Raw genomic sequence first — 14,145 nt, forward strand, 5'->3', positions numbered from 1 at the left:
ATCCGAAAACAACCAAAATTTCGGGTTTGAGTTCTGAAATTAAAAATTAAAGGAATGATTGGAATTCTTTTATTAATAATCGTTACTTAGATGACCATCATTTTTCATAGAATTTTTAAACTGTATAACCGTCACCAAAGTAATGACTCCTAAATATATATTTTATGTATATTAGTTTATAATATACAAATTTATACATAAAGTAATGTTTTTTGTATATTTCAGCTAGCTACAGTAATTATTTTTGGACAAGCGGCTAAATGAAGTCCGGAGCCTAAAGATATAAAAATACACGGTATTTACCAAAAGGAGATGATAAAAAATTTATATACCAAAAGAGGTATATCGTGAGCTGATCCACGATATACCCAAAAAAAAAAATCGGCTGTCAGAGCCAAATCAACGAAAAAAAAAAATTTGAACGTATAACGTGGACTGATCCACGTTATACAAAATATTTTGTATAACGTGAATCAGTCCACGTTTTAATAGTGTATAACGTGGATCAGTCCACATTTTACAAATATATTTTGTAAAACGTGGACTACCACCTCTAAAGGTTTTTTTTTTGTTTTGCGAGCTCTAAAAAAAAGTTACTTTGACCAATGATTAATCGTGTGTGAAGATTCCGAAACGTCAATATTTTATATAGAACCTGATATTTTTTTCTGCGTACAATAATGTAGGCTCAATACATCAAGAATACGTAGACGTTAAAAACTTATATCATTTTTGTACAAACGAACCACATAATATGGGACCATCAAATGGTATAATGGAAAGGTTGATATCCCTCAATTATTAATCAAATGTCTGAGATTATATTTGAGTTCTAGGAATGAAGAATATCACATTAGAAAACATTTTCTTCCTTAGTGGACCAATTCGGTGCGGCTCAAATTATCAACCTAGTAATTGCAGATAGTAGATGCTTAAACTGAAAAGTTAAAGGACTCAAATTCATCGGCCAATTAATTTCAGATAGGTGAAGATTAAACTGAAAAGAAAAAAGGACCAAAAATATTGACAAAAACTATACTAAAATTTACAAACTCGATAACCTAATCGAGATGATGCAGACATGCACCTGTTAAAACATTTTCATATATGCTGCCATGGAAACCCCACTTGGGCTGCATATAAAATTTGCTAACACATCATAGGAAAACAAGAACAACCTAACCTAATTTGGGCAAGTTGGTGACTATATATTTATCACCATTCTTGATCCATCATCACTCATTTTTTTTTGATGAGGAGAGGGTCAGTTTTTTAGGCAAGAAATTAGACATATTGCACACTACACATTGTTAACTAGTAATTAATAGGAATTTTTTTTAGACACAAATGGTATGGTAAGTGGATCCTCCTATGACCTGGACGTGTCCACTTGTTTCAGCCAAATTAAGAAGTTTTCTCTCTTTGATAGCTGGATCTTCAAAGAGCAACACTTTGTCCTTGTCTTTCACCCCTACCATGTGCAAATATTCATAATCCTCTCTTTCTTTTCCTCTGTATAATAGCCTTTGCTCTTTTGGTTCTAAACCAGTTACCATTGCCAGTATCATCTTTAATTCTCCTGTGATCAATAAATCACACGATCAGGTCAGAGCAGGTCGTAATAGGAAAGTGACAAAAAAAGGGAAACTTTTACTTACCAAAAGATGAAGTAGCTTGTATAGAAATGTCATGCCACTGAGAAACAGTAGAGACTCTAAGGGTGATGATTGATTCTCCATCATTCTTTGCACATTCTCTCTTTTGAACCAACATACCACCTGGACGCATTTCCCATTTGATTTCACCACCTAATTTGGCGTCTCCACCTGATGCTGCCGCGGCAGTAGCAGCACTAGTAGTACTTGCAAACTTGGAATTGCTTCTGAAGAACTTCTTGCACCTCAACTTGATCATTTTAATTGGTTTTTTGGTGGGTTAATGTTTCTTCTAAATTGTAATACAATAATTTGAAAACGGCTTAGTGGGATAAAGAAAGTGAACAGAATTGGCTAGTTATATAGGAGCAGTTGGGGGATCCGTATGGGGATAAATAGCAAACTGAGAAAGACACAAAAGCCGCCAAGAGTTACAACATGCTTACCAATAATTTATTAGTTGTTCATTATCACAGCTAATGAGAAACATATGAGTGGGCCAAAAATATACTTGCACGCTTATTTACATTAAATCAAACAGTTAGGAATTGTAATTTAAAGTTAAATACTTTGTTCATTTAATTTTATGAGTACTTTTTGAGTTTGACTAGAAACCAAATTCGATAATACGATAATACAGTTAGACATTTCTATAAAATAGTCATTTTATAATAACATCGGAAAAGACTCAAATATGCCATCGAACTATCGGCAATGGCTCATTTGTGTCACTCGTCAATAGTTTGGCTCATTTATGTCATCGAACTATCAGGAATGACTCATCCATGCCATTTTTCAATAAAGTCGGTTTTACAATACTAGATATGACATTTAGTCACCAATTAGAGGTCCACGTCATTTAATTAAACCAGCACAAATTAAATCCTAAATTAAACTAAAACTCGACTCACAAATCAATGTTGATTTAATTAAACGACATGGACATCTAATTGGAGGTAAAGTGTCATAGCTGGTATTGTAAAACCTGCGTTAATGAAAAATGACATGAATGAGTCATTTCTGATAGTTCGATGGCATAAATGAGCCAAACTATTGATGAATGACATAAATGAGCCATTTTCGATAGTTCGATGACATATTTGAGTCTTTTCCGTAATAACATTTCATTATAGCAATCAAATTTTCTTTACTATGTTAATAACATCTCTTATATTATATTAAGTTATATACGCAATATGTTCTTTATAACGATATTTTACCATGGCAGTCAAAAACTACGGACAAGTAATGCTTTCTTTTTCTTTGTTAAACTACATCCAAAGGTGGATGTGCATCATTGATCTCTATGGAGTTCCTACGAAAGTTAGTCCAGAGCAAGAACTGGAGTAATGTCTTATAAAAATGTTTTGATTATATAAAAAACACTTTTGAATAAAGTGGATTTAAATATATCATGATTTTTTTATAAGGTAAAAAAAACTTACTAAATACAAAAAGATGAAATTGAGACAAGCTAAAAAGAAAAATAATGCACGTAAATTGAAAATAGAAAAATATCATTTAAACCTCGCTAAAATATAGTTAATGATTATAAACAAAATGTATATATCTTGCATTTATTATTTTATAATTTAATATAACAATAGTGTGAATAAAGTTTCCACGAGTATATACAGAAAGCTGGTTATAGATTGGTAGGGGCACCTGGTATATACGCTGATTTTGTGGGGAGCTAAGGCACATGGGTGGATGGCAGTTTGTGCTTGATTAGCGGGCCTACTTTGGTCTGACCAAAATGTAGAGGATGGGTCATTTTCTTTAAACTATAACAAACTAGTGTAACACTTTTAATGATCGATGTTTTTAATTAACTTCTGCATTGCCATACGTTTTAATTTGAGGGATCAGGATATAATACGTAAAATATTATTCATACAACGTTTATCAATTACAATTGTAACTTTTACATAATTTATGCGGAGTCTAAAAATAAAACGGTCTATCATTAATACCGGTATGACATAAAAACTTATGTACCATTTTATAGAACAAAACAGAACATGGAATAAGAAAAAATGGTACCGAATGTAATGTGGATAAGATTACTTAGAGATAAAAACGCCCTTAGGTAATTCACACATAATTTTATATTATTATTATCCACATAACATTATTCCAGATATTAGTTATCGAATTACACTGAGTATGTTGATGTATTCACATTACATTATCTCATACAACAGTCAACGTTATTCTCCTTATAACACTTTTTATCATTATCTAATGTATAACTTTTTTTTATAACGAAACAATAAATCAAATGGCCCCTACGATTTTAAGACTTTGCTTGGGAAGGTGTAGAAGCTAGAGGTAAACACAATGCCACGTAGTGGGTTTGAATGTTGACCACTTGACCTTATCTCAAGGGTATTACGACCTTATCCATTTTGGAGAGAATATACAGTAGATAAATTTATAGTTAAAATTGAGAAAAACTTGGTTCGTGCTACTGCCTTAAATTCTCCGGCATTTTCGTGTACAATTTGGACACTTTTGATATGCTAATAGGGTATTAAAGTAATGAAGTTTCCGCGTTCTTGAAACTTGAAGGAATATAGTCTAATTAAATCCACTTATAGTTGGATACAGGTAAGAAGTTGGAGTTGGGTGCTTTAGATTGCTAATGAGAGAAGACAGAAAGGGTTATTTAATTAGTTGTCAAATAAAATATGGAGTACTTAATTGACTAAGAAACGGATAACTCTACTTTGTCATCTAAAGTTAATCATTTCTCCAAATAGTTGCAGTTGAATATAAGAGGGATAATAGTTTTGGGGTGATGATTGAGTGCATCTTAATTGATATAATAATAATAATAAATTTAAATGCCTTTAATTTGGCCTATTTATAATTCGGGGAAAATTCGGTGGTTAGCAAATCCAAAGGTATCTTCCCATGTGGGGGAAGAAAGCTATTACGACAAAACGCACACAAAGCATTGATTTTTTTCACAAAATTAGTTCCTACTTCCTCCCCCAACCACCCCCAGACTTTTTTTTTTCTCATTGGAAAGTTCATTTGATATCCTTATAGTAAGAATTATTCTCAAAGGAATATACAGTAATGTTTTAGAGTTAGTAGAGGTGGATCTAGAGCGAGTTTAGCGGCCATTATAATCAACTTATTTTATAATTTTATTACGGTCAACATGCAAAACAGATTAAAAGAAAATGTATATATCTCACACACATTTTGAACACGTTACTTTAAATCCTGAATCTTCGCTTCTTCTGCATTACCTAGCTATGATTCGAAATTAGCAAAGTGGTAACAGTGTCCCGTTAGTGTGTGACAATTGCTCCAAAAGCAACATTCAAGATAACTTTATATTTTATTAAAAGATGGAATGGGTGAAAATAAAGGGAAAAGGATAAATACATAAAAACAAAACCCAGTAAATATTTTGAGTGGACAGCCTACACATGTTCGTTTGGAATATGCATGAAATGAAATGAAAAGAATACCATAACAAGAAACATTTGAATCGGTTATTGGGGAAATTCAGAGGACCCATAATCCCATGTCTGAAAGGAGGAGGATTGTTTGTCGGGCAATTATTTGATTTTCCTACATTTTCTTTTGTTTCGATTTTACAACATAGAGGATGTTGGATCAATAATGCTTCCTTCAATTTGTTTTTTTTTTTAATCATATAATACACGTCAAGGAAGAAATTATTTAAGGATTCTATTTATAATACATTATGCTGCTCGACAATAAAGGTTGTGGTGGAATAAAAATATTTTTTCATCATCTTTAATATTTTCTTCTTATCAATTTATGCGACACTTTTTTTGTAGTTAGTCTAAACAAGAATGAAATGTTTCTATATTCAATAACAATTTATCTTCAAAATAGTAATTTTTCCCCCAATGAGATGATTTATAATTACACAAATATGTATGAATGATTTTAGACCACACATTTCAAAAAACTCTTTTTTTTTTAAACTATATTCCCAATCAAACATCATCATATTAATTGGGACAAAGGAAGTAAGAGGTTTTGGATTTGAGAATTGGGCATAAAATCGCTTTTGTTCAGAAAAATCTTACCCCCAATGTGAATGTGCAATTTTAAGGTATGGATTTAAATTTAGTCTGAATTTCAATACGTTTATATAAAAGGAAAAAAAATGACGGTTCCTCAAAGCATTCCCAACAAGCAGCATCAATAATATCTGATTTGTCTCGTATTTGCACGTTACATGAATGGCGTTTTTTTGTTCCTTCGTGCCTCCAATTATTGCAAATTAAATGGAATTCAATAATCTAATTGGACACAACTTTTTTAAGTCTTCAGATGATTTAAGATGACATAAGTCATAACCGTACCACACAATTAATCAACCAGCTTCTCTCCAAATATAATTTAGAGATTCTCCATGTTCGTTTTGTCCTTTTAAGTGTCATCTTAATCTATGATACTAATTAAATAGTAAATTTGGTAAGAGAAATTGAAGAACCATTAGTTTTAAAACGGCAAAGTTAGCTCAATTATGCTGCTGTTCCAATAATCTTTGACCTTAATTTATCTCTATCGTACTTTGACGTTTAGGTCAAGGTTTTAATGTTAAAACATGTGGTTAATTATTTGCTACTTAATTATCATAAATTCATATAATTATAGCCATCTTATCATAATCGAAACTTATCCACTTAAGTGAAAAGTAATGAACATTGATCTTAATTCAACTCCTAAAGTTATCTCGCGACTTACTAGATAAAAGTTGTGCAAAATCATATAAAGTATCAAATCACCCTACCCAAAACCTATGTGGGAATTATGAGATTGAGATGTGGACTATTCACATTCATACTTTTATATATGGATTAAATTGAGAGAACTATTGGATGAAGAATTATCATAGGACAAAAGACTTTTTTCTCATGACCATTCCTCCCACACCCTCCTACCCATGCTAACACTCAATTTTTATTTTTAAATTACCATAACTCCTAATGGCATATAAAAAAGATTTAGATTTAGATTTAAATTTAGATTTTAGGTCAGTCCTCTTTGCTAACTTCGTCAACTTTAGTAAGTGTCAAGTGTTGAAATGTCCAATTCAATCTAACGAACTCAACCAACGTTAGGGAATATATATGAAGTGGGACCAGTGTTTTCAAAGACGCTTTCGGAGCGAGTACAGGGGCGGGGTGTACCAAAAACGCCTCGAGTGTAGATCCAAAGGGCGTAAGTCCTGGGCGCAAAAGAGTACGTTTTGGGCATTTTTCGTTTTAAGAGTATTTTTGCTATAGATTATGATTTTTATAATTGGTGAACTGATGTTATAGTGATTTTTCCTAAAATTTATAAATTAAAAAAGCAACTCTCATAGAAAATAACACTGTCATAAATAATCTTTAGATGATTATGTTTGAAATTAATAGGATAGAGATATCATAGCACTATGTTCCTGAAGCAACTTTATTCATTTTTTGTCATTACTCTTACACTTTTTACCATTCTCCTTTTTTGAAATATATAAATAAAAATGAGTGCAAATATTAGTCGAGGGTGAGAAGGACTAATAGATGTGGAGATTGATGATGAAGTACCTGAAGATTTCACTTTAAAGATTATCTAGGCTATTTTTATTTTTTATGTTAACTTTCTAAAATAATAATTGTAGTAATAAAATTATAAAATTAAAGAAACATGAGACATACAGGGGTAGATCCATGTGAGTTACACCCGCGCCTCGGGGCTTACGCCTCGCCTGTGTTGTGTAAAACGTCTTGCCTCGAGCCCCCGCCTCTTAAAACACCGAGTGGGACATATGAACAAGAGGCGAACCTATAGTTTAAATTATAGGTTCGATAGAATTCATTGATTCAATAGTCTTGACCAAAACTTATATTTGTTTTTAAAAAATTAATATATATATATATATATATATATATATATTCAGAATTGAGTAAGCTATATATTTTAAAATTCTGAATTCTGGAACAACCTTTGAAATAGAACGGGCAATTCGCAGGATTGCCCTTCCTTTGGGATGGTCTTTAGTTTTTGCCCCTCAAAATGTTGGTATTTAATTTTCGCCCTTCACGTTGCAATCCTGAGTTTCGCGTAGAAATCATGAGGTTTTGGATTCAAACCCCCGCTCAGTCATAAATTAAAAAAAAAATCGCAAAGCAAGGCTTGTGTCGCTTGTATGCCGGACCTGGCATACACTTCTTAAGGAATAACTAAAGTTATGCCGGACCCGGCATAACTATAAGTTCCGCCTTATAAGGCAAAGTTTATGCCTTAAGGAAAAGTTCCGCTTTAGGGGCATAACTTTTAGTTATGTCTTAACTTAAAGTCTGCCCCATAAGGCATAACTAAAAGTGTACCCCATAAGGCGGTTTTTTTTCCTTAAGGCATAACTAAAAGTTTGCCTTATAACGCAAAATCTATATCTTAAGGAAAAGTTATGCCTTATGACCCGGCATAACTATAAGTTCCGCCTTATAAGGCAAAGTTTATGCCTCAAGGAAAAGTTCCGCTTTAGGGGCATAACTTTTAGTTATGCTTTTAACTTAAAGTCTGCCCCATAAGGCATAACTAAAAGTGTACCCCATAAGACGGAACTTTTCCTTAAGGCATAACTAAAAGTGTACCCCATAAGACGGAACTTTTCCTTAAGGCATAACTAAAAGTTTGCCTTATAAGACAAAATCTATGTCTTAAGGAAAATTTATGCCTTATGGGGCAGGCATAACTAAAAGTATGCCCATAAGGCATAATTAAACTATGTCTTAAGGAAAATTTCTGTCTTATGAGCATACTTTTAGTTAAAACTTAACTAAAAGTTTGCCCATAAGGCATAAGTATGCCAGGTCCGGCATACACGCAACTCAAGCCTTACCTTGCGATTTTTTTTTTTAATTTATGTCTGAGCGGGGGTTCGAACCAAGAACCTCATGTATAAGGCCATTTTTCAAGCGTAGGGCAAAACTTAAAAGATCATAAATATGAGGGGCAATATTTAAAGACCACCCCAAAAGAAGGGCAATCTGCGCAATTTTTTGAAATAGAACAAGCATGCAAGCTAGACCATGGGCCTAGGATTTTTAGATGAGATCAGATTTAGATATGATTCCTTTTACCACGACTTCCAAAATATTTCGATATTTGCAGCTTCTTTCGTCGGCCAAATCCAAAGCAAACTATTTTCAGTGAGTGCATGGCTTTGATTCAACCTGTCCATCATTTAAAATAATTTTTGGGAACTATAAATTGGACACTCCTTGCTTGTTTTGTAGTAGTAGATATTAACTATAGAACTCAAAACATGTGGAGATCCTAGAATAAAATCTCTTCAAGATTTTGGCTACGCCTAATTATTAGTCACGCTGCAAATTAGGCTGAACCTTGATTAAAGTTTGGTGAGAATTTAAGAAAAAATTAATCAAGATTCATAGAAGAGATTAAAGTATGAATAAAATATACCACTTTAATGAGATTGGATATACACATGTAAAAGTTCGAAAGTCCATCACATTGTGTTAGAGTGTCACATAAAGGTTGTTTTCTTACTCCAGCATAGCATGCTAGAATTTCACTTGTAAAAACTGACTCCAACACGCTATGCTCGAGTATTTTTTGTCTAAATTCGCATTATGAAGTGATGATTTTTCAATTACAGCTAAATATTAAAAATGATTTCAAAACCTGGCCGTCCTACACCATTTTTTCCACCTCAAAATCTAAAAAGAAATTTATAAATAGCTGCCTACCAAGAAAATAGCCGACAAATGTTTAATATATGTATATACTGTTATGCATACTGGCTAAAGGCTGTAAATATTTTTTACTTATGGCTAACTGTGTATATTTGTGGGCAATTTGCAGGATTGCCCTTCGCTGGGGGTGGTCTTTAATATTTGGCCCTCAAATTGGCGGTATAACTTTTGTCCTTCGCTTATAATCCCTTGGTTTCGGGTTCGAACCCCCGCTTAGTCAAAAATTTTTAAACAAATTCGCAAGGCAGAATTTTAGCCTTGCGATTTTTTATTTTTTTTACTAAGCTACGGTTCGAACTTACAACCTCAGGGTATTAGGCGAAAGGTAAAATTTAAAGACCACCAATTTGGAGGACAAAAATTAAAAACCACCCCAAATGAAGGACAATCCGCGCAAAAAAAAAAGAAGATTATTTGTAGATCAAGGGTGCCATAAATGGTTTGTGGCCCAGTATCTCTCACCATTCAATGAACCAAAACTTGTGGGTATGGATCAGTTGAGCCCAAAAGACTTTAAGTAGCCCCACGAGTTTCAAACCCAACTAGTTACTTACAGCCCAGTGGATCTGTTTAGGCTCTTTACGACACTGTTATTCTTTGTCAGCATAATTTCCCAGCCTCAGAATTTCTGGTACACCTCACTAAATTTCAGTTCACAGCAAATTGAATGGCTACCAGAAGCAACAATAATATGAATGGTCGAAAAACCAACTTTCCAAAATTAGTAAGACCCATTTCTTAGTTCCTATCAACTTCAATTTTGCAATAATTCCTACTTACTGTGCTGTTTAGTCTTCTTTAAGGTATGCTGTTGAACTCTTGAAGATTATAATGAACAACTGCTCCTCTTTTTTATCTTTGAAAAAGCAAGAATCTTGATGGGTTACTCAATCATCAATGTTTGGTTAAAAATCTGAATTTTGAGTATTTGTTAGTAAATTTCTATGTACAAAATGCCTTATCTAAATGTCTGGTCTTCAAGGAGTAATTCTAGTATGTTACCCCATGTCGAATCAGAGTTGGCTTCATCTTCTAATTCAGTTTTCACATGGAGGAAAACTGAGAGTTGGTTTCTTGCATATTCTTTTTCACATAATTCAAGTCCTGATCATTTATCCAGAAGTCTTAGTTATACAAGGAATAAGACTAAGTTCAGAAAACAAGATTTTTGTTTGAGAACTAAATTCTTGAAGGATTCGTTTGCCCCATCTTTTGCTTTGGCACAGGCTTCTGAAGAACAAGCTATTGATTGTGATGTAATAAAACAAAATTCACAATCTTTCACTAGAGGGGAGGGTTTAGTTGAGGGTTTAAATTGTGTTCAATTGGAGGAAAAGGGGATCTTGACTCATAATTATGATGATGATGATGGTGATGATGTTGGAACTGAGGAGGATGAGTCAAGGCGAGTAAAAGGCGAGAAAGTGGATGTTCGAACTCTAGCACATAGTTTGCACTTTGTCAAAACTGCAGATGAGGTAGATGAAGTTCTTAAGGATAAGGTAGAATTGCCCCTTCAAGTTTACTCATCTATGATTAGAGGTCTTGGTAAAGATAAGAAGTTGAACTCTGCAACGGCACTTGTTGAGTGGTTAAGGAGGAGGAGCAAGGATAATATTGGCTCTATTAACTTAAATGTGTTCATTTATAACAGTTTGTTGGGTGCTATAAAGGAGGCAGGGAAGTATGATTTTGTTGATAAAGTCATGGATGATATGGTCTCAGAAGGAGTGGAACCTAATGTCGTGACGTATAATACTTTAATGAGAGTCTATATAGAACAAGGTCGGGAAATTGAAGCTCTCGAACTATTTAAAGAGATGCCAAAGAAGAAACTCTTTCCTAGTCCCGCATCCTATTCCACTGCTTTGTTTGCTTATCGGAGACTTGAAGATGGATTTGGTGCTATAACTTTATTTCTTAAGGCAAGAGAGAAATATCAAAATGGTGAAATAGGAAATATTGAGGAAGAAAATTGGAAGTATGAATTTCCCAAGCTTGAGAATTTCATAATTCGAATTTGCTACCAGGTGATGCGGCAGTGGCTGGTAAAGGGCAAAGACTCAAGCATCAATGTTCTGAAACTACTAACGGATATGGATAAGGCCAGGATCCAACCTAGTCGTGCAGAATATGAACGCCTAGTGTGGGCATGTACCCGTGAAGAACATTATGTGGTAGCAAAAGAATTGTATAATAGGATAAGAGAGATTGATACAGAGATTAGCTTATCCGTCTGCAACCATATCATTTGGTTGATGGGTAAGGCGAAAAAATGGTGGGCAGCTCTTGAAATTTACGAGGATTTATTAGATAAGGGGCCAAAACCAAATAACATGTCATATGAACTGGTTGTTTCTCATTTTAACATACTGCTGAGTGCAGCTAGAAAAAGAGGTATTTGGCGATGGGGTGTTAGGTTGCTGAATAAAATGGAAGAAAAAGGGCTTAAGCCAAGCAGTAGGGAATGGAATTCCGTGCTTGTCGCCTGTTCCAAAGCTTCAGAAACATCTGCTGCAGTACAGATATTTAAGAGAATGGTAGAAAAAGGTGAAAAACCGACAGTTATTTCCTACGGAGCATTGCTCAGTGCTCTAGAGAAAGGCAAGCTTTATGATGAGGCCCTCCAGGTTTGGAAACATATGATCAAAATGGGGATCGAGCCAAATTTGTATGCGTATACGATTATGGCATCGATTTACACTGCCCAAGGGAAGTTCAACATAGTTAATTCTATCATCAAGGAGATGGTTTCCACTGGAGTTAAACCTACAGTTGTTACGTTCAACGCGATTATCAGTGGATGTGCTCGGAATGGTATGGGAGGTGTTGCGTACGAGTGGTTTCAGCGTATGAAAACTCAAGACATAACCCCCAATGAGGTTAGTTATGAAATGCTAATTGAGGCTCTCGTGAATGATGGCAAGCCGAGGCTGGCATATGAGTTGTATGTTAGGGCTCTAAATGAAGGCTTGAGTCTTTCTACAAAGGCTTATGATGCGGTCATCGGCTCTATGCAGGCATATGGTGCGAGTATTGATCTAAACGTCCTTGGTCAGCGTCCACCAGAGAAAACGAAAAGGGTGCAAATCAGGAAAACCTTGTCGGAATTCTGTAATATAGCTGATGTTCCTAGAAGAAGCAGGCCTTTTGACAGGGAAGAAATATTTACTGCTCAGACAAAAGGAACATGATAAGCTCAACTTTATATTGCTTGTGTGTCTGTGGGTCTCCTTAAAGGCATACAACTCATTGTTTATATTTGTGCTGTTTTCAACAAAGAGTATATGCTTCCTCTTGTGCAAAGCTACATAGTAAGATAACTCTGATTGACTTTAGATGCAAGATCAGGCCTGTTTCGTCTACCTTTTACCTCTTAGGAATTTCCTGGATTGAAGTATTCACCTTTTATCTGGCCATGTCCGTATTCACTACCATTATAATGTAATGTCTCCCTCTTTTGAGTATCGCAAAGAAGGGCCCAAATGTTACCTAAGAACTGGATGCCTGGAAAGTGTCATTCTTGATCCACTAATATTGTTCCCTTGAACTGAAAAATTTGTCATGAAAGTTGAAAACTTTACAGTCTTTTTGAGTTGTTTCCATAGAATTGCAGATGGAATTAAAGGAATTATGCCAGGTACTAAGAGGAAGCTGGAAGCATATTTTATTCTTCTAGTACAAGTACCAAAAAGATAAAATGCTTAGTAGAATCTATTCTTTGCGTAGCTTCAGTTGACAAATGTTTGCTGTAGGTATTGTAGATAAAGTGAATGATGCTAGAACAACTAGTAATACACAAATATCCCATGTGCCCCAAGAATAGAATAAAACGAGATCCCGTATATGAAAATGTTAATAAAATGGATTTATCTTTAATAAATCGATTGCAAAACCTGGGATGGTTATTCACTTGACGTTTATATGTTGTTTGTCGTCTTAATCTGATGATGTAAAAAAAATTTACACCGTCAAAATACAGAAATTAAACTCTAATCAAAGGTGTCAAACCACTTGGAAATACCTGCATTCACGACATTTCAAAATATTGAGTCTTTATAAAAGGTGAGTTAGTAAAATACTTCTTATTTTCTAGGAGTGAATAGTTTTTCAAGGAATGTGCAACACTACTTATTATGAACGGAGGGAGTACTATATAACCTCTAACTATTTAAGTCATCTCACCCATTGGGAAATGAATTGAAAATAACTTGTACTTAATAATAAAGATAAAATAGGTAAACTGATGAATAAAGTTCACATTTATTTTTAGTATTGTAGACAAATAAAAGTGGACGGAAGGAGTATTGAAGACATTTAATTTGGACATCTCGAGCTGACAAATTCCAGATATTCAATTGTTTTTTTCTTTCTCCATTACAATTTTATGTGGCAATCCTTTTATTTCCGGAGCGTTTCAAAATGTTTGATAGCATTCCATTTATTTAATGTTTTCACGCACTTAAAACTATAGATTCGTTTAATAATTTAAATATTAAACTTTGATACTAAAATGTTACCACTATGGAACTTCAACAATCACTATAATTCTTTTCACTGTACAGCATCACTAATAATAAAATATAATATCAGTATAGGTTTCAATGATGTCCTTTTAGCAACCAACACCTACATCATTAATCAAACATTTGCATTACTAGATTGAATTTGAAGTCTTATGGGTCTGACCCAAACAGAAACAACTGTCATACTTAGAAATCAAACTCGGAAAA

General features: G+C 33.9%; 2 protein-coding genes across 2 annotated transcripts; one reads left to right on the forward strand and one right to left on the reverse strand.

Annotated features, from left to right (window-relative positions):
* Positions 1-998: 998 nt before the first annotated feature.
* Positions 999-2,048, reverse strand: LOC132623940 (BAG family molecular chaperone regulator 3-like). Its single transcript, XM_060338755.1, has 2 exons — positions 1,659-2,048; positions 999-1,579 (listed from the first exon to the last, which is right to left on the reverse strand). Exons 1-2 carry the CDS (start codon positions 1,912-1,914, stop codon positions 1,338-1,340), a joined length of 498 nt encoding a protein of 165 aa, XP_060194738.1. The 5' UTR covers positions 1,915-2,048; the 3' UTR covers positions 999-1,337.
* Positions 2,049-10,019: 7,971 nt separating this feature from the next.
* On the forward strand, positions 10,020-13,001 carry LOC132621413 (protein LOW PHOTOSYNTHETIC EFFICIENCY 1, chloroplastic-like). Its single transcript, XM_060335670.1, has one exon. It carries the CDS (start codon positions 10,357-10,359, stop codon positions 12,604-12,606), a length of 2,250 nt encoding a protein of 749 aa, XP_060191653.1. The 5' UTR covers positions 10,020-10,356; the 3' UTR covers positions 12,607-13,001.
* The last annotated feature ends 1,144 nt before the right edge of the window (positions 13,002-14,145 follow it).

This window comes from Lycium barbarum, chromosome 12 (assembly GCF_019175385.1).
Source record: "Lycium barbarum isolate Lr01 chromosome 12, ASM1917538v2, whole genome shotgun sequence".
In the NCBI taxonomy this organism is placed as follows: domain Eukaryota; kingdom Viridiplantae; phylum Streptophyta; class Magnoliopsida; order Solanales; family Solanaceae; genus Lycium; species Lycium barbarum.

Excerpts from the sequence above, each read along its gene's own strand:
- LOC132623940 (XM_060338755.1), bottom strand. The coding sequence starts at position 1,914 with ATGATCAAGTTGAGGTGCAAGAAGTTCTTCAGAAGCAATTCCAAGTTT. Across the intron at positions 1,580-1,658 it reads ACAAGCTACTTCATCTTTTG|GAGAATTAAAGATGATACTG; the intron begins GTAAGTAAAAGT and ends TATTGATCACAG.
- LOC132621413 (XM_060335670.1), top strand. The coding sequence starts at position 10,357 with ATGTACAAAATGCCTTATCTAAATGTCTGGTCTTCAAGGAGTAATTCT.